A 25457-nucleotide genomic window follows, 5' to 3' on the forward strand; every position below is an offset into this window, starting at 1 on the left:
AAAACCATCACATCAATCCCGTCTCATGATCTCACCATCCATGTGTTTATAAAATATAAATTATTAGGTTTTTTTTCAAAAACACTCTTTATTTTAAAAAAATACAAATAAAAAATATTTTTATTTTTTAACCATTTTCTTGAGTTATTATTATTAAATATTTATTATTATTTTTATAAAAAACCAAAATAATAAAATAATTTTTTTAAGGGGTTTTATTTTAAAAGATATATTATTTTTAAAAATATATTATTATATTTTAAAAATACCCTATTTAAGTTGTTATTTATTAAACACTTTTTTAACGATATTTATTTTAAAAATATATTATTAACCCTAATCTCATTAGATATAATTTATACTATTTATGTAAACAACTTGGACATTATAGAACTACCAACACGGAATAGAAATATGTAATATAAAAACATTGATGAATGTATTTTCTATTTGTACTTGAATGCAATTATTGTTTTCTAAACTAAAAAAAAAGTTATTCGTTCAAAATAATAATAATAATAATATAGGTGTACAAATAAGTTATTAATAATAATAATTTTGAAAATTTTAAAAATGTATAAACCAATAATAATAATAATAATAATAATAATTTTTAAAAATAAATCCCGTTAAAAAGTTTTTAATAAATAACAACTTAAATAGGGTGTTTTTAAAACATAATAATATATATTTTAAAATAATATATCTTTTCAAATAAATACCGTTAAAAAATTATTTTTTATTTCTTTATTTTATACAAATAATAATAAATATTTAATAATAATAACTTAAAAAAAGGTTTTAAAAAATAAAAATATTTTTGATTTGTATTTTTAAAAAATAAAGGGTGTTTTTGAAAAAAGACCTAATATTTTTTTATTTTATAAGCACATGAGTGATGAGACGAAATTAATCTGATGGTTTCATGGTTAATTTAGTGAATATATAGTAGGCAAGGTTAATTTGAATTTTTTTTTAAAAAAAATGGTGGTTATAGTGGAACAAAATATATATCGCTTAAAATTGATTTTTTTTTTAACATATATATATATATACTCTTCTACTAAAGATATTTACAAATTACATAAACATGTATTTTTGTTAATAAGAGAATTAAAGTTTTATTTAAATTCTTACAATACTTTGACAAAGTTAATTTCCATTTAAATGTAATAAAAAACTAGTTCAAATTCTTAATTATATATATACAAAATATTAATTTAATCGCATTTAGGATTTAAATGTGATGAATAAAATGCATTTAAAATTATATATATAAATATTAATTCAATGACCATCAAGAAAATTTAATAATATGTGGGATAGAGGGTATACATGATTTTGATTTTATTGACGTATATAAGTACAATCAGCCAAATTTCCTTTATTAAAAAAAAGGAATTTCTAAAATTATAAAATAAAAGCAAAATTACAGCCCAAGGTCAAGTGGGCCTAATATGATGCATTTTTGTATTCACAACCTTCTACTCTGGCTAATTATCACGATTAATAACAATATCATAAGCACAATATACAATTATAATAATCATGACACCTAAACATAAGGAGATTAAAAAAAAAGTTTTTTTCACTGTTACACCAATTATGGTGCATTTCAAACCTTTGAAAAATAAATCCACTATCATATAATTCTGAAATAGAGAAAAAATGTTTTTCACAAAACCGCTTACAGAAGATCAAGCACATTACGAGTTGAAGAGTCAAACTCAAAATTTCTCAACTTCAATACAAGATTAGTACCGTTGACTTATGCTCGGGTTCTCAAAACAAAACTTTCTGATTAATATATAATATCAAGATGCATATTATAATTAAAATAATATAATAACTATTGTTGTCATTTAGAAATAAAAATGAAAGGTGAATAAGCCAAGAAGCAATAATAACATAGAATGAGATTGAAGAAGAAGAAGACATCACTTGAAAAGAAAGCATAAGATGAGAGATTGAGAGGACTTGAGAACTTCGCTTCATAATCTGATTCACATCAGACCAGCATGTAAAGCAGCCATGTGCTCATGCATCCATCCATCCTGCCAACTTGTTTTGCTTGTCCTCATCCTTCATCCCCCAAAACAATAACCAGAATAATAATAATAATAATAATAATAATAATAACTTTATAAATAACTTTTACATTTACTTCTTATCCATTACATCATTATCATCATCTTCCTAAATGATTATTAGTAATTTGAAAATTATTTCACACTCTTGTCACACAAGTCCATATAAATTTGGATAAAAACTAATTAACCATGATTAAGAAAATATAAGTAACATTGGTTATGATATTTAGTAAATATTATTTTTTATTTTTTACATCATTAAGAAATACAAGTGTTGGTCCCAAGATTCCAGTATCTTCTCTCCAAATGCCACTCATGAATTGGTCCCATTTTCAGCCTGAGCCACCTTTGCAATTTGATCCCTTAAATATATAATTCCATTTTTAAAGTTCCCATTTAAGTCCCTAAAGTCCAATTATTCCCAAACATGAGGGTCTTTCTGCAAAAATAAAAACATATTAGCTGCATTCCCTTACCCGAACCCGCCGAGCTGTCTCCACGTCCGTATTCTAACTCAGCATCTATATGTACCAACATGGAACTCTCAAATCCACCGTAAATATTTTTCGAGATCAGCACCTGATACGAATCTCAAAGCTATTCCAGGGTATAGATTTAACCTTGTCGTGCGGTCAAAACCACCAAAAGACCGCAAGTTATGGCGCCCAATCCACGGGACCCACCCATGTGCTGTTGCATGTGCATTGGTTACTGATCCGCTACAAATTCCAATCTTCTTCTAAATAATACAACCAATAATAATATGACATGTCATGATATCGTCAATATGTCTGTTAAGAACCACACAGCTAATCCTCCCAGCTTCGTTCCCTCTCTCTCTCTTTAGCTCATTCCCTTGCTCTACTTCTCCGCTTCCCCTTCTCACGAGACTTGCTTCCCGTCACCGCCCGGTAACCATGCCAATCTCTCACCGCCACCATCTTCACCACCTTCTCCTCCCTCTCTTCCTCTTCATCCTCTCGCCGGCGTCGTCCCAAACCGACGCCGGCGACCGCGCCGCCATGCTAGACCTCGCTCGCGCCACCGGCGCCACCCGTTCCGCCCTCTCCTGGTCCCTTTCCGCTGACCCCTGCACGTGGTCAGGCGTCTCCTGCTCCTCCGGCCGCGTCACCTCCATCCACGCCGGCAACCGCTCTCTCTCCGGCACCCTCCCTTCCTCCCTGTCCAACCTCACAGCCATTACCCATCTGGAGTTCCAATCGAACCGCCTCTCCGGCCCTCTCCCCTCCCTCCCCTCCCTCTCCTCTCTCGACACTCTTCTTCTCCACTCCAACTCCTTCTCCTCCATCCCCTCCGACTTCTTCTCCGGCCTTACCTCTCTTCGCGCCGTCTACCTCGACGACAACCCCTTTTCTCCATGGCCCTTCCCTGATTCCCTTTCCTCCAATCTCCAGAACTTCTCCGCCACCAACTGCAGCATCAATGGTCATATCCCTGACTTCCTCGGCACTGCCTTCCCAAGCCTCTCCCATCTCGCTTTAGCTTACAACCTCCTCCATGGCTCCCTTCCTCTCTCCCTCTCCTCCTCCTCCCTCCAAACTCTCTGGCTCAACAACCAGCGTGGTCCCTCTCAGCTCTCCGGCACCATTGACGTTATCGCCAACATGACCTACTTGACCCAGCTCTGGCTACACTCCAACGAGTTCTCCGGTCCCTTGCCCAACTTCTCCTCTCTCACCGCCCTACAAGACCTCAATCTCCGTGACAACCACTTCACCGGCCCGGTCCCCCTGTCTTTGACCTCCTTAACGTCGCTCAAACGTGTAGCGCTCACCAACAACCTCCTGCAAGGCCCGGTGCCGGAGTTTAGACCTCAAGTTGAGACCTTGGATCTTGTCGCAAGCTCTGAGAGCTTCTGCTTGGAAAAGCCCGGAGCTTGTGATGCTAGAGTGAGTATACTGTTGACCGTTGCTGGGGGCTTCGAGTACCCCGAGAAGCTCGCAGAGAGTTGGAAGGGGAATGACGCTTGTGATGGTTGGCTTGGCATCTCTTGCGACGCCGGAGGGAATATCACAGTGGTGAACTTTCAGAAGATGGGACTCAACGGTAGTATCTCCCCAGCTTTCGCTTCGCTGACCTCTCTGCAAAAGTTGCTGCTTTCTAGTAATCATCTCACCGGCAGCATTCCTCCGGCGCTCGCTCAAATTCCGTCGTTGAAAGAGCTGGACGTGTCTAACAACTCCTTACAGGGTAAAGTTCCCAGCTTTCGCCAGAATGTGCTTGTGAACACTAAAGGCAATCCAGGGATTGGCAAGGATGCCGCTGGAAGAACTCCGGCGAACGGTAGTGAACCAAGTGGTGGGAAGGGTCCTGTCGCCGGTGAGGGAGGGAGCGGTGATAATGGAGAGAAAAAGTCCTCATCATCTTCTTCTCATGTGGGTATCATTGTTGGTTCGGTGCTCGCCGGCGTTTGTGCTCTTTGCGTTGTTGGATTGCTTGGCTTTTGCTATTACAAGAGAAAGCAGCAACCTTTCCGACGAGTTCAAAGCCCAAACACTACTGTGATCCATCCCCGGCATTCAGGTTCTGACCCGGAGACCTTGAAGGTCACTGTAGCGAGCTCTAGCATCAACGGTGGTGGCACGGCAGCAAGTGAGACTTATAGCAGGACAAGCAGTGGACCAAGTGATCTCCATGTAGTTGAGGCAGGGAACATGGTGATCTCAATTCAAGTATTGAGGAATGTTACTAATAACTTCAGTGAGGAGAACATCTTAGGCAGGGGAGGATTCGGCACCGTGTACAAAGGGGAGCTCCATGATGGCACGAAGATAGCGGTAAAGAGGATGGAGGCCGGAGTTATGGGAAACAAGGGACTCAATGAGTTCAAGTCTGAAATAGCAGTGCTCACCAAGGTGAGACACAGGCATTTGGTTTCTCTTCTTGGATATTGTTTGGATGGCAATGAGAGGCTCTTGGTTTATGAGTATATGCCTCAAGGGACACTTAGTAGGCATCTGTTTGATTGGAAGGAAGAGGGATTAAAACCATTGGAATGGAAAAAGAGGCTTAGCATTGCACTGGATGTTGCTAGAGGAGTTGAGTATTTGCACAGTTTGGCACATCAGAGTTTTATTCATAGAGATCTTAAGCCATCTAATATTCTCCTTGGAGATGATATGAAGGCTAAGGTTGCTGATTTCGGTCTTGTTCGACTTGCGCCCGATGGCAAATGTTGCTCTGTTGAGACTAGGCTTGCCGGCACTTTCGGTTATCTTGCTCCGGAGTATGCAGGTATGCATGTTTTCCTGTCTGGCTTGTTTTTTTTTTTTCCCTCTAATTTGAATTTATGCATGCATGCAATTGTTTATGAATGTGCTTGATATATTGCACTGTCATTGTCTGTTAACGTTGAATATAAGTTGCAAGGATTGATTGATTGATTGATTGCGTTATCCTTTGTGTTTGACTGACAACCATATTTTGTCAAATAGGATGCAATTGTTTGTCAATGTGTTTGATATATTTCTTTGTCATTGTTTGTTAACATTGTATAAGTTACAAGTATTGATGGATAACCATACATTGTTATGTAATTGAATTGATTTACATTAGCCTTGTGCTAACAAATTCTTGATCAATTTGGGCCAGTAACCGGGCGAGTGACAACGAAGGCTGATGTTTTCAGCTTCGGAGTGATACTCATGGAGTTGATCACCGGTAGAAAGGCATTAGATGAGACTCAACCGGAGGAAAGTGTGCATCTAGTAACATGGTTTCGTCGAATGCAGCTCAACAAGGACACATTCAAGAAGGCAATTGATCCTACAATCGATGTCGATGAAGAGACCCTCGTGACCATTAGCACCGTTGCAGAGCTTGCTGGTCATTGTTGTGCAAGAGAACCGTACCAGAGGCCGGACATGGGGCATGCTGTCAATGTGCTCTCCTCCCTCGCCGAACTCTGGAAGCCATCCGATCCTGACTCAGAGGATAGCTATGGTATCGATCTCGATATGACATTGCCTCAAGCTCTCAAGAAATGGCAGGCATTCGAGGATAGCGGTCACTTGGACGGCGCAACATCATCCTTTTTAGCTAGTGTTGATAACACACAAACTAGCATTCCGACAAGGCCGCCGGGTTTTGCAGAATCATTCACTTCTGAGGATGGAAGATAGATAACAAAAATTATCAGAATGTTTTCATTCCATTCTCTTTGTTTTAGTTTCTTGTTTGACATTGTTTTTTCCTCTTGGGAAGTTTGTTTCCCTCCCTTTTGTTCATGAATGCTGATCTTTTTTTTTTTTTTTAATTTTTAAATTACTTTAAGCAATGCTGGTGATATGTATTTCCTTAAATTATTCTTCTCTTATTTGTTGCTTGATTGATTCTGTTTTTGTTTGACAAGTTATCAAAAGGATTGAGAAAAATGAGTGTTGAGAATTATGGAACTCTTTTTGTGTTTTCCATGAAAATGACAATTAGCTTCTTTCTCTGCTTTGTTGCATTTGCATGTTATGTTATGTGTCATTGATAGTGATTTGCCAATAAAATGTTAACAAAATTTGTTGAGACAACATATCTCCAACATGATATCATTCCATTTGGAGCTTGATTTATGGTGGATTTGTATTTTTTTTAAAAAAAAATTATTTGTATAAATTACTCAATTGTAGGAAAGATTAATAATCAGAGTTTTTTTTTAAAATTTTATTAAACTATATATATATTATTTTTTTGGATTTTTTTTTTTAAAGATTTGTTGGACATTATCATCTAGTTTGGTGGAAGTGGTCCAGCTCACCATGTTTATGAATATAAAAAAGTTTAGCCAAGTCTCAAGCTTTATGGGTTTGTGGTGCAACTAATCATTTGAGAATACTTTTTAAGAAAGATAAACTTGTAAATCAGAATCTTCATAACATGTATGATGTATATCCATCTAATTTTGTTCTGGCTCTAGTTGTCCATCTCATACTTTACTCTAAATATTTCAAAAGGAAAAATCAACCGAATATACATTCTTCACAAATTATTTTATTAAAAATTAATTATAAATATAAATAATATATTAAAACGAAGATTTTTTAATTTTTTTTTAAATAGTGGGGCCCACTAGAGGCAAAAAGCCAAAAAATTGCATCCAAAGGACACCCTGTGAATGGGTGTGTGTGAAACTTTTAGTATTTCGTAGTGTTTGGTGGATGAAGGCTGTTATTCAACATTGACACCATTTATGAGCTGTTATTTATTTATTTATTTATTTATATCTCTTCTTTTTTTAATTTTCATTTTTAGTTTACATTTTTAGATTGCTTCAATCAAGGAACTACATCCGCTGCATTATATTAACTAAATTGGAGCATGCCTTATTCTCACTCATTTCAATATTTTTATAATTATATGATTGTTTTTTATATTTTCTTAAAGAAGACCATAATTATCTCTCTATTTAAATATATCATTCCACATAACGCTAGTGCATTCGTATCATATATAATTATGGCAAAAAAACCTTTTCTTTCTTAAAAACTTTGTTCACTATTATTTTTATTTTATTTTTTTTAAATCGTCTTTTTTTAGATGTAACATAACATATGTATGCATGATTTCATTACACACATATGCAAAATATATAAATTTCATGAAGAAATATAAGTATTTTGGTGACTCAGTCAACAATCTTTTAATTTACTAGTGCCGTTTATATGTATAAGGTGCTCATTTCATGCGGGGATGTGTTTAAATCTCCCATTTCGTGATTTTTTTTTATGGTTAATATTAAAAAAATTTAATTTAAATCTCAAACTTTTATGTCCCGACTTTACATAAATAAAAAAAATTAATAATCTACAACATTTATCAATCTAATATAAATCACAATTAATATTAAAACTTCAATTAATATCATTTCGTTCCCTAATCACTAATCAGTTATCAAGATTTCAATCATTGATTGCCCATATTTTTCAAAATAAATTTAAAAATAATAAAAAATGATGTAAATGAAATACTTGATTTTAATATCATTAGAATACATAATTTTTACTTAGTGTTAATTTGAAGTTTTTACGGGATAATAAATTATAAGATGAATGATTGGTTTGCAATTTTATTATAATATTCAATTAAGATTGGGCCCTTAACTTCTCAACCCATTAGCCCATCAACTATTAATGTCAAAGAAAGAAATTAGCAGAACAAATTCCATTTTATTTTTAAAATCGACTTCTTGGCCACTGAACATTGACTCCAACGAGAATACAAATTTTAAAAGATATCTATAATTATCAATTATATATAAATAAAAAAAATCAAGCTAACAATCTCATGACACTGATTTTTTTTCCGTAAAATATTCATTTCAGGAAGACATGTGGTGTTGAAATATTAACTCTACTCGTAATCTGCAAACCCATGACTTCTCTTAAATAATGGCCTTAGTTTTTATTTGTTAAAAAATAAACTAAAATAAAATGTAACAATTTATTCAAGAAAAAAAAAATCTTACAAACGGATTAAAGATATATGAGTTTTATATATATTTGGTAATTATTTTGTTTCAAAATTACCCTAACACTCTATTTAATTTTTTTTTTAATTTAATACAATAGAAATACGAAAATATAAATTATGGGTAATTTTAAAAAAAATACTAATTTTTTTATTAAATTATATGAAATAACCAAATTTTTTGGTATGTGAGATTAGATTATTCACGATAGATAAAAAAAACAGAGAGAGTATTAGACATGGACACCAAATACAAGACATCAAATATAAATAACAGATTAAATAAAGTAGAAAAGAGAAGATTCAAAACTTCTTTAATAATCAAGGTAAACAAAGACGAATAACTAACTTGATTTGATATTATAGATTGATTCGAAATCTGATTGAAGTCATACTGAGTTTTGTTGAATATATAAACCAGTTTTTACCTTTTCTTTTGAACATGAACTGAAAATATTTAAAATTAAAATTATTTTACATATAAGCCCTTAAATAAAAATATATTCAATAATGGAATAAACCCAGTCGGTGGTGGTGGTGGTGGCCATACAGAGCGCCGCAAGCCTACTGAAGTGAGTGCGTGAATTTCGCTCGAATTGGCGGGAAAATGTGCAATAGATGGAAGGGCCCACCCAACATCTTGCGGACTCCTCTCTCTTTTTGACACGTGTCAGTCCCCCCCACTGAACCACTATTAGGACCGTTCATCACGTGAAACCTACGACCAACTGTATCCGACGGCTCAGGTCACTTTTTAGAGTTTCAAAAAGAAATACACTGTTGAGATGGACGGCTGAGATCGTTTCTCGGTTCCCGCTCCTATCCTTTAGCTCTCATTAACCTCTCTCTCTCTCGCATTGAGTGCGTTTTTCCCCCTTTGAATAGAATACCAAATGTGGTGTATTTTATTTACTTTTTTTATTAAAAATAAAAAAAACATTTTACAGTATAAACCTTGGGAAAATTTAAAATTATATAATATATTTCATTTCTCTACTTAATCAAATGTCTTGAGGTTAAATACATAGCTTATTGATATTTTTTTAAAATTATATATTCCATGGGAAATACAAAATTTTATATAGTAACCTCATTTAAATAATAAAATAATATATAATAACATAAAATGCACTTAAACTCAACATAGTGAGAAATATGTTTTGTATGATATTTTTATAGTAACTCTAAATTACAAAAAAAAAACCGTTATCTTGTAATGCAATGCAATCAAGATATATATATATATTTATATATATATATTAATTCATGATCACAAAGACATCGCATTGAGACAATTTTTTTTTGTTGCACTTTAAAACTCCGAAAATTAGTGCAAGTAATGGTGCATCTAGACTAAACTCACAATCTAAATTGTAAGATTTTTATTTTTTTAGAAAATGAGGGTTGATTGTAAGTTTTCTATACTTATTGTACAAAAATAGGTATTAATAAATTTTATAAATAGAAATTTCTTATTATTTTTTTATATTTATGGAGTTAATAATATAGTAGAATTACATATCTCATATATATGCTGTATTGTCAATCTTCTGAAGCTATTGTGTTATTTTTATTTTTTTTAATTTATCTTTGGGACATGTAGTGAACTTTGTTGAGAAGAATCAACAATTATGAAAAAATATTTAAAGATTCAATTTCATCACGTGTTTTAACGTACACATGGGATTTATGACTTATGTTATTATTTATTTATTTCACTTATTTATGGAGTAATTATATTTTACCTAAATACTTTCCTTACTTTCCTTAATTTAATACTTTCCTTATTTATGTTATGAATAAATTTAGGCAAAAGAACACAACATCTTTCCATATATGAAAATTACAGAAAAAAAAAACAAACAAAAGAAAGATTTTCACATATCCATGAAAAAATTGTCTAAATTTATTTTAATTTATTAAATCATTAAATATATTTTCAAAAATTGGAAATGAACGATTAAGATGCTTCAATCACCACGTGGCGTTTTTTTAGTGGTTGGATTATAAACACTCGTTTCCCATTCTCAATATCGTTTTTGGAAAACGTTTCCCCCAAAACCCTGAACCTCTCTATAAATTCCAAAACCATCATCACATCCCAAGCTTTTGCTCTCTTTTATCCCTCTTTCTCTGATTCTCGCCGCCAAGAAAAATGGTAAATCTTTGCGAATTCTCTCAAATTCTTGTAATTCAAACGTTGTTTTGCAATAAATTCATCCGATTTTGCAGAGATTTTGCATGTTTTTTTTTTCTCATGGTTTTGTTGGGGATGAATTGAAGGCGGGATTTGGTTTGCAATTCAAGAAGCTGAAGGATCGGAAGAACCCCAAATGGCTTGGATCGCTGCTGAAGAAGAAGTTCTTTAGGGTTTGTGAGGATCATCGGAGTGCTCGGAAGAGTGAGATGAACATCTACTGCATCGATTGTGACCTCTGTATGTGCTCTCACTGCTTGGTTTCGCCGGCGCGGCCGTCCGGTGGTCATCGATCGCATAAGATCCTTCAGATCCGGCGATATATCTATCAGGATGTAATTCGAATTCTTGACATGCAGAGCCTCTTGGATTGCTCCGGTGTTCAGGTTTGAGATTTTTATTTTTTTTTGGAAGTAATTTCGATTTTTTTTAGTGGATTTTATTGTGTGTTTGATTAATTTGGGATTTTTTTAATATTTATTTAATATTATTAAGGATTTTGTTTGTTTTTAAAACAAAATCCGGAGAGAATTTTTTTAGTCCTTTTTTAATTGCATGATTAGCTCTTTGATTCTCCATGTTATTCTTAGTGACGAAATGTGAAAAGAAAAAAAAAAAAATTCTTATTCCTTTCTTCAATTTTGTAATTTTTATGATTTAATGTTAACTTTTTTAATTTTTGGTGTTTAATGATTTATTGGATTTTATTTTTCGCAATCATCAATACAAATGTTAAAGAATTAATTATGCATCAAATTAATTAATCAAAGTTCATTGAATTAACACTTTCAATTTAAAAGTCTCTTGAAATGAAAATCCCTTTTTTTCAATTTTATTCCCTGTTTTTTTTTTTTCTAAGAATTACAAATTTATTTTCACCCTTTAAAAAACTTTAAAATTTCTGTCAAGATCGCAATTCAAATAGTTATGATTTTTTTTTAAAAAAAATTCAAACTTTTCCAGATTTTCTGATCATAAATCACGGACTTTTGAATTAGTAACAATTAATTCTCTAGCAACTAAAATTTAGGCGGAAATTTTTTAAATTCAATATAAAATCTAATTGTTATATATTTATATGTATGTAAATTTTTTTTTTTTTGGGGGGTTTTGTAGCCGTACACAGTGAATAATGCGAAGGTGGTGTTACTTAGACGTAGGAAGCAATCTAAACCGTCGAGAGCTTCCACATCATGTGAGATGTGCGGCCGAGCTATCACTGATCCCAATCGTTATTGCTCCATCGCCTGCAAGGTAATATAACACAAACCTCAAGGGTATTGCAGTCATTTCGTCTTTGTTTATACAATGCATTAATACAGGTTTCAAAAGGGCCAACCAAAATGGTTCCATCTTCACCGTCAATCTCATCTCTTGATGGTGATCACGAGGCGGCTGAGGAGATCTCGTGCTGTGTTTCCTCAATTGAACCCCAGCCATCGGATTCGAGTGAGGTGGCGATGAGGAGAAAGATCAACGATCGTAAAGGCATCCCAAAGAGGGCCCCATTGTTCTGAATCTGAAAGGGGAAATTATATATATATATATATAAATCTATAAATTAAAAGATGTCGGCATTTGGTGGAAAATAATTATTAATTTATTGAGCAGGGTTTTGTGATTGCGGATTTATGTTTGGGGAAGTGTGATGATTGATTGGAACTGGGCCGTTGGATGGGAAGAGGTTGGTGTGGTGGCCGACAAACAGCCGTGATTCGTTGGGTCCCGTTTTCCGATGTTAAGTGCCGTCATTTCGTTGGATTGTTGTTGCTAAACGGGTCGGGTTTGGTTCGATTTCTTGATCTGAATCCGCGAAATATATATATATATATATAATGCATCAACTCAAGTTACTCAACTTTACTCATTTTACTAATGTATTATTTTAAAAATACAAAATAAATAAGTATAAAATATTTAAAATTAATCAACAATGTTATTATTTATTCGCACTGAGCTTTTTGTGCATGATATGATGTTCATGCTTTTATTGATGAGATGAGTTAAAATTTTAACCCGTGAAAGTGATTTATGTGCATTCATTACTTGGTTTGTCTTTTTTTTATAAAAAAAAATACTAATTTTTATTAATAATAAGATTAAATGCAAAATTATTTTGTGAATTATAATATTGACGAATATATAATAATAAAAACAGGGTTAAATATAATTATAGCTTAAGAGCCAAATCCATCCATAAAACCTACAATGGATATGTAGAGTGAATGGGCCCACATATCTATCTTCAATTTATTATATCTAAGATGCCGAGAGTAGAGGAAATTTTTTATTTTCTTTTTAATTAATTTATGATTTTCATTGTTAGACTTTTGGAAATATAAAAATTGGACCATAAATATGTGTATGTATTGAAAGTTTTTTTATATTTACAGATTTATCAAAAACATTAAACAATATTGGTGTCACAATTTAGTTATGGAAATAACATGGAGATTTTGGTTTGTATTAATTTGTTTGTATTTTAAAATACTTAAATCAAGTAAAAGGAGAGTGGTGGTTTGCTTGCTAGAAGAATTGTTTGGTTTCATTTATCTGGGTATTAGTTTATTTTATATGTCATGGATTGTATTATACCAGAATTTTGTGTTAATTTATTATTTAATACAAATACATTTATATTATTATGAAATAAAAGTTATCAATCTTCAATAATTTGCAAATGTAGGACTTTAATATAAATGTATCAACTAAATCAAGCAAAAAGTTACTAGTTAAAGGAGAGTTCAAAAACTATTATTTCTTACCGTATAAATTCTTTAAGAATCTTACATTTATTTTTGAAAAATATTAAATAAATTGAAAATTAAATAAAGACAAAAATAAGATTTTAAAGAATGGCAAAGTTCTACAAACAATCAAAACGATGGTAAGATAATAAAAAAATATTGACTTTAAGACTCATTGGAAATAATAATGGTAACTGATCATCAGGTGAAGACTTATAACCAGGGAAGATAATGACAATTGTCAACTTTTCCAAGTTCTTTGCTTTTTCTCATCTTAAAAAAAAAAAATCTTATGTTAGGTTAAAAAGCTACTTATATTAATATTTTTTTTATTATATTTAAGTTGAGAAAATTGTATTCTCTCCCCCATTGATCAATTGAAGTATGAAAGTCTCCTACATTGTAGACATCGTGAGAAGTAAGGACAGAGCAGGAGATCAGATAGAAAGTTAGATAGTTCATAGGGTTGCAACTAAGAGCAAGTCATTTTTTACATTTATTAACCTCTCGTCCCCGATTAAGGGTGTGCGGGTTAGACAATTAATTTTCAATCTGTATGCACGCCCCTAATCTATATAGCACTTATCGTTTTCTTAACAAAAATAATAATAATAATAAAAAAATACAACCTCTCAAATACCAATTTCTTGATCAGTGATTAATAAATAATAACCATTATTTTTTCTGTCAAAGATAAAAGTTTCTTAAAGGTGATAACTAAAAATACAATAAAATGGTAAAAAAAAAAAAAAATTAAGTAGTCAAATATTTTGGGGTTGTATGTAATAATATAAAACTAAAGCAGGGTGTTGACGGTAAGAATTTCCAATTTAAAAAAAAGGGTAGTTGCGGTATAAAAAGCAAGTCGGTTAAGAACAGTGCTTGAGAGGGCGCCAAAAGAAGGGAAGCGTCTCTTGGTGTCGTTGCCCTGCTGGACTGGACCTCTTCGGATGAGAACCCTAATCCCTTCCTCTTTATAAACCCTAGTTTTCCTCTTCGGTGTTTGGATCTGTGAACCCCAGTGGCCGGCCGTTCACAATCCGATCTTGCTCAGCTCAGACTTCGTTTCCGGTAATTGATAGTGTTCCATTCCTTTTTTTTTTTTTTAAAGTGTTTTTGATTGTTAATTTTCCTGTTTGTTTTTTATGATTTTATCTTCACTCAGTCATTGGTTGAATTTGTTGATGGATATTGATTCTTGATGTTATTCAAATGATTTTACTATATCAAGTTGTTAATGGTTTACCAGCGTTTAATCATAGAAACATTATTATTGTTGTCAGTGAGTTGTTTTTTTTTTTTTAAATAAACAATTTTCTTATATTGAATATTTTTCCATATACTGAGATGCTGATATTGCTTTCAGAGAAATTTCTCATAAGACAAATATAAGGTTCTCTTGTTTGATGTATCTGTGAATTTTGTGTTGAATGTTTGCTAGGAATTAACTAATTCGTTACAACGGTTGATGTATTTGTGAAGCTTGTACCGAAATTTTATCAGAAAAGAACCAATTCATTTATAACTGTTCAAGTAATCATCTGTGTTGGTTTGTGATAATAAAAGATATGGTGATCAATTTAAACTTTGAAGGTCAAGAATTTGGCATATTGAAAAAAATGAAGACTGCTAACTAATGAATTTTTGTGTGTGTGTGTGTATATATATATATATATATATATATATTGGAAAAATGTGGACAATCCTTGGAGGGAAAACTCTTGCGTGCTGTCAGAGAATCTTTCATATTAATTACAGAGAGAAATATATTAAATAGTATAGTCTGTGGTGCTTTATCACGCTGGTTTCTTTTCTGGCTTGCTAGGCTCTGGTATGAGGATCAACACAAAGATGTCCTATTGTACATTGTGTTTCACATTAATGAAAATCACACGTATTGCTTAATTGAGTTAGTTCAATTCTATTCTTTGCCTGACATGTAAGAACTCCTATAGGTAATTCAAGTATGATATTTGACTTCTAGGTTTTGTTTTTCATAATTACACTTTCCTCTGCTGTTTCCAGTATATATTCTTTAAATTTTTATATGTGAGACGATGATTTACTCACTTTCTTGCTAATTATACTTTCTTGCTTTTGTTTGCTCTCATTAAAGCTAATGAGAATTTCACAGATTTAGCTGTAATTCTTGTGTAGCTAGTATTAGGACACTGAAACCCAAGTATCCAATTTAATTTTCTACTACATACTACATTATCTTAGAATATGATCAATGTTTTCATGTCTAAGTGATTATTTCCTCTCAGGTTTTTCCTCAGCATGACCAATCTTCGTCTCCAAATTCTGCTATTTGTTTTGACATGTTTGTATACCCAGAGCTTTGGCCTTTCATGGCCATTTTCTTATTCTGCTTCCTCCACACCTCCTCCACACTTTCATGGTGATACGAATGCATTAAACGGAATGGTAACTGAGTTTTCCATGGATGATGTTGGTAATGATCCAAGGGCGGTGAAGCTGATTGAAAATGCTAAAGAGAGATTGTTGTCCTCCAACTCATGTTGGCAAAGCGCGTACCAGAATTTGTTCGCCGGTTGCTCAGAGATCCTTTCTGACAAGGAGAAGCAATCAAGACTGGCCTGGCTCCTCACCGACTGCTTCCAGAAGGACTCAGGGAGGCCAACATTGCCTTCCTGTAATTCTGGTGGTCAAATGCTTACATGTCTCAAGAAACTAGATGATGCTGAGCATAAGGTTTATCTCGAGTTTTTTCTTGAGACAAACTCTATCTGCCACCAATTACAGTTAAGTGTGAAGCATCTTGAAATAGTTTCTTGTATTGCTTTTAGTGAGTTTGTGATAATGTACATGATTTTTTTTGTGCAGGGCTAGCGCATTCAAGCATGATACAGAGAGATTGGTCAATGGGTTGGCCAAGTCAGCTAGATTTGCAGAGACTCAATTGAATTCAATCATGGATAAGTCGGAGAAATTGCTTCAAGGTTCTAGTGAGATTCATGACTCATTAACTTCTATAGATATTAAAACAGAACGAATGGCTCAAACATCAAGGGAGATTGACTCCAAGATTCAGGATGTTTTGAAGCACTCGGAAGCTATTTTTGAGCAGTCAAGAGGAATATCAGCTTCTCAGTCGGAGTTACAAGAAAGGCAGACTGAGCTGAAGGTGAATTTGGAGTCAGGGATGGCTTTGGTGCGAGAATCATATGAGAGTTTGGGTGATGGAATTGACAAAGTAAGGGTACAAACAGTTGAGATTGAAAAGGAGATAGTGGAAATCGGAGTCTCGATGTCTTCAAAGATGAAAGATCTTCAAAGCACCGCTAATGATATTGGTAATGTTGCTGGTATGTCCTTGGACAGACAAAGGCAGCTTCTCGATGGACAAGCGACAGCCCTTCAAGGTCTTGATTTCCTTACAAAATTTCAATCTCAAGCTCTTCAAGAAAGCAGGTACTGCATTTAGAAATACTATATTGTTCTATTAAAATGCAGGTTGGGAATATTGAATTATCGCTGATTTTTTTGAACTTGTATAATAGGGATGCCTTACAAAAATTAGCTGAGTTTGGAGAGAAGCAACAAGCAGAACTTCTTAAGAAACAAGAACAAATTCAGCACGCTCATGATCGTCTAATCCAAAATTCACAATCAATATTGTCTGCTCAGGTCTGTACATATCCCACTTCTGATCTTGCCTCGCTTTCTTCATTATGAAAACACTAACATTTCCAAATTGGATTGGATTACTTTCTGATGTGCAGGAGGAGTTTGAAAAGAAACAAGCTAATGTTTTTGCTGCTCTCGAGAAGCTCTTCACATTACATAACACCTTCTTAGCAGAATCTCGCTTCATTAAATCATTTCTTTTTTATTCTTGTGTGATATTTCTTCTTTACATGCTTACAAGCACAAAGCAGACATTCAGCATTAGAGCACGCCTTTATATAGGTATGCATTTTTTCTTACTCATTGGTCATTCAAATAACATTTTTTCTGAGCATATAACCAACTACACTATTACTCTTCTGCAGGACTCTGCATAACATTCGTGCTAGAACTTGTGATAATTCGACTGAGTGACGGTGATTTACTCCAACAAACTTGGATAACATCACAAGTCTTTGTTGCTAGATCCTCGTTTCTTGCAGTTGCCTCTATCCAGCTCATATATGCAATCTTCACTTACAGGTATGCATGTTATGTATGTGCAAACATCAATTTAATTTGTTTCCACAAATACAATTCTAGAAGCATGACAGCAAAATTATCTTGTGAATTCTGCAGAGATTATGAAGTATTGAACCATCAATTGTTACAGAAATTAATTGATAAGGTTAACATCATGGAGTTAAACTCAGGTTGGCACTTGGAACAATTTTTTTATTATTTATGTATCATTTGCATTGTGCCAGTACTTACATAACGTATCAATATCAATTGTTCTTTGCATGCAGGCAGGGAAGTTATTGTCTGTGAGTATTGAAACTGATAGCTGCAGCAGCAATTTGAGCCAATATTCATGGATTGACAAGGAGTTGCTTGAAGATGTTGATAGTAAAATGGATCCTAATTATATTTTTCCAGAGGAAGTCTCTGAAAATTCCATTACCACTTCGATTACAAGAAAGTATGATCTCCGGCCACGAAGACGGTTACCCAAATTATACTCTTGACATTTTAAATATTTTTAAAAAATTATTACTAAGAAGAAAATATATATACCATATTAATGAAGACTTGTAATTGAAAATTTACATATATATATAATTATAATATATTTGTATCATTAATTGATAAAAACCGTGATGGAGTTCATAGGTTTTTTTTCATTATTTGCATAGATTTCTCTAATTGCCTTGTCAAAGGAAATTAGGGATGCATAATTTTATGAGAGGGATAATATGATTTTCTTTTTTTTTCTTTTTTTTTAAATAAGGTGGATAAATCATAAATTTAGTTGAAAAACAGGAATAACGAACATATAACACAAACAGACAAAAAAACAAAGAAGAAAACGGAAAAAACCAAAACCACAAAACAACAAAGACAAACAGGTTAATAAGAGTGCATCACCAACGGTGTAACAATCCGAGAACCACAACAGATAAAAACAAAGAAATACCAGCGAAAGACCACCCACTAAGAGGCAATAAAGGTTATCTCAGTCAAACAAAGGAGGATCGCTCTTGGGTTTGAGTGGGGGCCAAGTTGTTGATGAGATCAGCTGATCTGCCGCTCAGGAAATTGAGAGAGCGCGGAATGAAATCATTGGAAATTTGGCGAGTCCAGTTTCTAGCTACGGAAAACCAGACAAGAAGCATATGAGAGATTTTAAATAAAATCGATGCTGTTGAAAGTAGGTGTGAGTTTGGAAGCAAATGAAAGTTGAGATTAAGCATGCAAAAAAGCCCAAATGCGATTAGTAAAATCAAAATGTAACAGGAGATGGTCAACTGTTTTTCTGAGTTTTTAAAACACAGAACTCAAGTATTTGTCATATTTGGAAGTTATAATCTCTCTTTGCAAGATTAGAAAGAGAGAATTTTGCTTTCATTAATAAGCCAACAGAAAAGTGTAACTTTGGTTTGGCAATCCATAAAATCTCTGTTTTCATTTATTGATTTGATGTGATTTATTTCACAAGCCTTGATGCATTTGGGTGAGGAAAGATGCCATTGGCCCTTGGGCTAATAAACGCACAACACAAATCCAGATACTTTTAATTAGGCTGAATTTTGTTTAATTATTTAAACAAAAATCTCTATATTTAAAAATCAGCACAGCAACAATTTATTTTAGATGGTCATGAGTCATGACGATCTGGTTTTGCATATGAATTACGGACTAGACCAACAAATACAATGTATCAATGGTTGATCCGACCAGAGATTCTAAATAAAGCACATGGTTGACCGGTCAACAACCCAAAGAGACATGATATGATTCACGGACTAGACCAACAATGTATTCATGGTTGATCCGATCCAAACTCTAAACAACTTTAACAAAGCACATGGTTGACTTGTTGATCTGAGGCTATATATTTGAATGTGAAGAATATTGGTAAGAATTGTAATTATATATATATATATATATATTGTGTTCTTTTGATATTGTTTATTATTTTCTTACTTTGTGAGGACCAAGAAGAGCATATTTCACGATAGGTATATAGGGTATTATATATATATATATATTATTGGTCAATATTTTTGTTTGGATGAAAATCATATATATAAGGTAAATGTAGTACACACATCATAATAACAGTATCCAAACCAAATTAATGTTATTGTTAGATATATGTATGTATATTAGATGTATGTATATATATACATACGTATACCTGTACATTTAGCTTCTATATGAAGCCCCATGATCACTAGTTGTATATATGAAACATGCAACTGATCTACTTCTTCTTCTCCTTTTTCATTCTTACTTCTTCTAACATGGTATCAGACTAGGTTTTCTTCTCCGGCCACCTCTCCGGCCATCTCTCCGGCCAGTCCTTTCTTCTTCCCTCTTTTCTTACACCTCTTCCTTTCTTCTCTAATTCATACATACATACCAAAAACGCCCCACTGCCTGACCTCACGGCCCGACCCATGCTAGCCTACCCCTTCTCCCTCGACCCTCGCCACTTAGCCCCGCCACGACGGCCCTCCTCCTCCCCACTTGACCCTCGCCTCGACCACTGGCCCCCTCCCCCGCCTCCCCGCTAGCCTCTCCTCTCCTCTCCGCCCAGATCTGCCCAGCCCCGCCAACTCCGCCGCCCAGCACCACCCGGCCCCGTCCAGACCTCGCAGACCCAGACCTGCCCTGACCACCACCTGACCCCGCCTAACTCCGCCACCCGGCCCAGCCCTGACCCCCGCTCCCTCTGGCCCGGCCTCGGCCTCACCTTGACCCCTGACCCCAGCGCCCGGCCCTCCCGCTCACGGGAAAATCAAAATCATCTCACCAGCCCTCCATTTTCCATTTCCTTGAATCAAGGCTTTGTGCCTTTTTCCAAACAGATGATGCCAAGCTCAAAGATGCTCTCTGTCCTCAAAAACAAACACATGGATTTGATTATCACTGTACACTTGTGATTAAAAAAAAAGAAGAGGAAAAATTATTATTATTATTATTATTATATCTATAATTAAATATGGATGGCTATGGATTCAGTGGGGTGCTATCTGAGATGCGTCATCGCAATCTCCATCATTCAGATGTTGTACTTGATGGCACCAACTACATTGCATGGCGGCTCACTCTCAAGCGGATTCTCGATGGCATTCGCGTTCTTCGTCACGTTGACGGTACTAGTACTGCCCCTTCTGCTCCTTCTATTCCTGACACCATTTCTTCCACCGAGGCCTCTATCCTTCTCACGGCCTTTGAGCAGCAGTTTGAGAAATGGGCTGCTGATGATTCTACAGCTAAGATGATAATTTGTCAGACGGTCACTCTTGATATTCGTACTCAGATTGCTGACCTTCCCACTGCTCGGGAGATGTGGGATTATCTTGAGCGTCGCTACTGTGGTTCCAGTCAGGCGCAACTTTACACATTATATCAGACTCTCTCTAGTCTTCAGCAGGGCGAGGATACTGTCGACCAGTTCTATAGTCGGTATTGTGCCTTATGGCGTCAGATTGATGCTCTGACTCCTCCTTATTGTGCTGCTCATGCTGCCCAGATCCTTACTTGTTCTGAGTCTTGCTCTCGTCGCCGTAGTCATGATGGGACACGGCGTATGTATGAGTTCATTATGCGCCTTCGTCCTGAGTTTGAGCAAACTCGGGCTCAGTTACTGCATGCCCCCTCGGTCTACTCTTTGGATGATGCCTTCACTTTTGTTCGTGCTGAGGAAACCCGTCTCCGGGCTTCTATTACAGGGGGAGGTAGTGCTCTTGCTGCCCCTCGCCTTTCTCCAGTCTCTTCGTTTTCATCTACTCGACCCCCGGCACCTTCTGTCTCATCTCGGCCTTCTTCTTCTACACGGCCGAAACGCAGTATGGTTTGTCACTACTGTGGCATGTTTGGTCATCTTGAGCGTGAATGTCGGAAGAAGCAGCGTGGACTTCCCCGTGCTGTTCCTTCACCAGCTCTTCTACCGCTGCCTCACTCCAACCAACAGGTTCATTCTGTTCAGGGCTCTCCTGCTCCACCATCTCCGGCTACATCATCTTCTTCATCTCTGTCTCCTGCTGATCATCAGTTGTTGGCGATGTTTCGCCAGTTTCAGCAGTCTCACCTCGCGAATCCCACTGGTCATGCACGGTCAGCTCAGGTTCCACCTCCTGCTCCAGGTAGTTCCTGTCCTCTATGGCTTCTTGATTCTGGTGCTTCTCTTCACATGACTCCTGATGCTACTTATCTTCATCATTCTCGTCCACCATTACATATTACACGTGTTCGTACTGCTGATGGCACCCTGCTTCCTATTTCCTCTACTGGCCATTTTTCTTCTACTTTCTTCTCTATTTCCTCTGTATCTCATGCTCCTCGTTTATCCATGAACCTTATGTCTGTTAGTCAGCTTACTGATTATGGCTGTCAGGTTATTTTTGACTGTACCTCATGTCGTGTGCAGGATCACAGTGGGAAGGTGATTGGAGCTGGCCGCCGCCATGATGGAGTCTATGTGTTAGATACTCTTCATCTATCATCTTCCGCTAAGGATGTTCATCACTGTCATACTGCAGTTTTATCTCATCATCTGTGGCATCATCGTCTCGGTCATTTGTGTCACTCTCGTCTGTCATCTCTTGTTCGTCTTGGCGTCCTAGGAGCTGTCTCTCCTTCCTCTGATGTTGTCTGTCTTGGCTGTAAACTTGGTAAACAGCTTCAACTTCCTTATCCTATGAGTGTATCTCAGACTACTGCTCCTTTTGATCTTATTCATTCTGATGTTTGGGGTCCCGCTCCTTTTGTTTCTAAAGGAGGTAACCGCTACTATGTTATTTTTATTGATGACTACACTCGCTTTACTTGGATCTACTTTATGCATAATCGTGGTCAGATATTGTCTATTTATCGATCTTTTATAGCCATGGTTCACACCCAATTTGCTGCCTCAGTCAAGATCTTCCGATCTGATTCAGGTGGTGAATACATTTCTCAGGCTTTTCGTGCCTTTTTGTCATCTGAGAGCACCTTGCCTCAGTTATCTTGTCCTGGGGCTCATCCTCAGAATGGGGTAGCAGAACGCAAGCATCGTCATATCTTAGAGACGGCTCGTGCCCTTCTTCTTGGTGCATTTCTTCCTCCTCATTTTTGGGCTGATGCTGTCAGTACGGCTGTTTATCTAATTAACCTCCAGTCTTCCTCTCCTCTCCATGATCGCAGCCCGGGAGAGTGTCTTCATGGCACACCTCCTCGCTATGATCATCTTCGTGTTTTTGGTTGTCGTTGTTTTGTTTTGCTCTCACCTCGGGAACGGACCAAACTCACCGCCCAGTCTGTCTCTTGTGTTTTTCTGGGATATAGCCTTGAGCATAAAGGTTATCGTTGCTATGATCCTGCTACCCGTCGTATTTGTATCTCTCGAGATGTCACATTTGATGAAGCTAACCTCTTTTATACTCCTCCTTCTTCTACTGAGTCTCCCTCTCCCTTGGTTCCTCTCTCTTTTCTTTTCCCTCCCTTTTCTCCTGCAGATACTTCCCCAGTGCCTTCCTCTCCTCCTCTTCTCACTTCTCCAGAGCTTCTTAGTCACTCCCCTCTTGGCCCTTCTTCTCCACTATCTGCTGAGTCTCCTGCTGTGTCTACCAATTCTTCTTCACTCCCTCCTGCTCACCCGCCAGTTCGTTTACTTTACCATCATCGAGATCCCACTGTGACTCCACCTGTGCCGGTCCTCTCTGACGCCTCCCCTACTATTGATCCAGCTCCTGAGGTATCCTCCCCTCCTTACTCTTTACGAGATCGCTCCACCTTACATCCACATTGCTCGTTATGCTTCTTCTAGCACTAGTATCTCGGATGTCATTGAGCCGGTACCTACTGAGGCGGTTCGATCCCCTGAGTGGCGGACCGCCATGACTGAGGAGCTTGATGCCTTGTCTCGGACTCACACATGGGATATTGTCCCTCTCCCCGCTCATGCCATTCCCATTACTTGTCATCTGGATTTATCGGGTGAAGACCCGTTCTGATGGATCTCTCGAGCGCTATAAAGCGCGTCTTGTTGCTCGCGGTTTTCAGCAGGAGTATGGTCGTGACTATGAGGAGACTTTTTGCTCCTCGTAGCCCATATGCACTGCTTGTTCGTACATTAGTTCGTTTGCTGTCATTTGCTTCGTCGGTGGGTTCTTCATCAGCTTGATGTGAAGAACACCTTTCTTCATGGGGACCTGAAAGAGGAGGTCTACATGACTCCTCCCTCCCCGGCCTTGGTGCCTCCCGGATCTGTTTGTCGTCTTCGCCGTGCTCTCTATGGTCTCAGCGGGGCTCCCTCGTGCCCGGTTTGAGAGATTCAGATCTGATTGTTGAGGGCTGCTGGTTTTACTTCGAGCATCCATGATCCGGCAGTCTTTATTCATTCTTCACCTCGTGGCCGGACCATTCTTCTTCTGTATGTGGATGATATGATTCTTCTCGGTGATGATTACGCTCATATTACTTTTGTGAAGCGAAAGCGTGTGAGACCTTCTTGATGACCCGATCTAGGTCCGCTCGATATTTTTCCGGGTATCGAGATCACATCTCATCTTGATGGTTATCGATTATCTCGCAGCGTTACACTCTTGATCTCCTTGCTCGCTCCGGCTTGACCGACACTCGTCTGCCGCTACACCGATGGAGTTGCATTTGCGACTTCGTGCTTCGATGGGACTCCCTTACGGATCCTACTCGCTATCGGCATCTTGTTGGTAGCTTGGTATATCTTCTGTTACACGTCCCCGACATCTCTCATGCTGTGCATATTCTCGATCGGTTTGTTGCGGCTTCCACCTCCATTCATTATGGACATCTTCTTGGCAGTCCTGCGATATCTTCGTGGCACTTGTCTCGCGTGGTTTTGTTCTCACTCCCACCCGATCCCACTCTTCGCCCTACAAGCCTATTCTCGATGCTACTTGGGCCGCTCCCACGATGATAGGGTCTCGTCACCGGCTCATCGTATCTTTCTAGGGTCTTCCCTTGTTGTTTGGAAGACTAAGACAAAGCAGATCGTTGCCAAGTCCAGATCTCGAGGGTCGAGGTTCGTGCTTTGGCTTCTACGATGCAGGAGGTGCTTTGGATTCGCTCCATTCTACAGGATTTTGGTGTACCGATTCATTATTCTATTCCTATTCACTATGACAAGATCAGGGAGCCCTTTAGATTGCTCGCGATCCGGTCAAGCATGAGTCGACCAAACACATTGGTGTGGATGCACACTTCACTCGTTGTCATGTTCGTGCTCATACTCGTGTCGCTTCATTATCTCGCCTCATCGAGGGTTCGGTGGTCGATTTCTTCACTAAAGCCCAGACACGTGATCAGCATCTATTTATGTTGTCTAAACTCAAGACACATGATCCGCCTTGAGTTTGAGGGGGGGTGTTAGATATATGTATGTATATTAGATGTATGTATATATATACATACGTATACATGTACATTTAGCTTCTATATGAAGCCCCATGATCACTAGTTGTATATATGAAACATGCAACTGATCTACTTCTTCTTCTCCTCTTTCATTCTTACTTCTTCTAACAGTTATAACATAAAGTGAACGTATACAAAGATAAGATATAGTAAATGAGATAAATAATTGAGAAGAGTTTAAGGTTGAATGTGGAATATTATTAGAAGGTCCACTGCTGTTTGGGATATCTTGATGCAATTGAAAGTTAAATTATTTTTATATAGTAAAATTATTATTGGTCTACTCTATAGATGCAAATTGCAAAGATGACTAATAAAACAAACGGTATTGTTTATCCATTTTTATTAAAAAAAAAAAAACAAAACAAAAAA

General features: G+C 36.4%; 3 protein-coding genes across 3 annotated transcripts; all 3 read left to right on the plus strand.

The window, feature by feature from the left end:
• Positions 1 to 2921: 2921 nt before the first annotated feature.
• On the plus strand, positions 2922 to 6488 carry LOC120261237 (receptor protein kinase TMK1). Its single transcript, XM_039269031.1, has 2 exons — positions 2922 to 5345; positions 5703 to 6488. Exons 1-2 carry the CDS (start codon positions 3008 to 3010, stop codon positions 6230 to 6232), a joined length of 2868 nt encoding a protein of 955 aa, XP_039124965.1. The 5' UTR covers positions 2922 to 3007; the 3' UTR covers positions 6233 to 6488.
• A 4186-nt stretch (positions 6489 to 10674) lies between these two features.
• LOC120262000 lies at positions 10675 to 12608 on the plus strand. Its single transcript, XM_039270037.1, has 4 exons — positions 10675 to 10725; positions 10851 to 11150; positions 11881 to 12018; positions 12087 to 12608. The coding sequence occupies exons 1-4, from the start codon at positions 10723 to 10725 to the stop codon at positions 12279 to 12281; spliced, it is 636 nt and encodes a 211-aa protein (XP_039125971.1). The 5' UTR covers positions 10675 to 10722; the 3' UTR covers positions 12282 to 12608.
• A 1805-nt stretch (positions 12609 to 14413) lies between these two features.
• LOC120261918 (protein GAMETE EXPRESSED 1) lies at positions 14414 to 18222 on the plus strand. Its single transcript, XM_039269937.1, has 8 exons — positions 14414 to 14582; positions 15779 to 16276; positions 16359 to 16946; positions 17036 to 17162; positions 17258 to 17444; positions 17528 to 17684; positions 17781 to 17854; positions 17955 to 18222. The coding sequence occupies exons 2-8, from the start codon at positions 15792 to 15794 to the stop codon at positions 18167 to 18169; spliced, it is 1833 nt and encodes a 610-aa protein (XP_039125871.1). The 5' UTR covers positions 14414 to 14582; positions 15779 to 15791; the 3' UTR covers positions 18170 to 18222.
• The last annotated feature ends 7235 nt before the right edge of the window (positions 18223 to 25457 follow it).

Source organism: Dioscorea cayenensis, chromosome 5, assembly GCF_009730915.1.
Source record: "Dioscorea cayenensis subsp. rotundata cultivar TDr96_F1 chromosome 5, TDr96_F1_v2_PseudoChromosome.rev07_lg8_w22 25.fasta, whole genome shotgun sequence".
Classification (NCBI taxonomy): domain Eukaryota; kingdom Viridiplantae; phylum Streptophyta; class Magnoliopsida; order Dioscoreales; family Dioscoreaceae; genus Dioscorea; species Dioscorea cayenensis.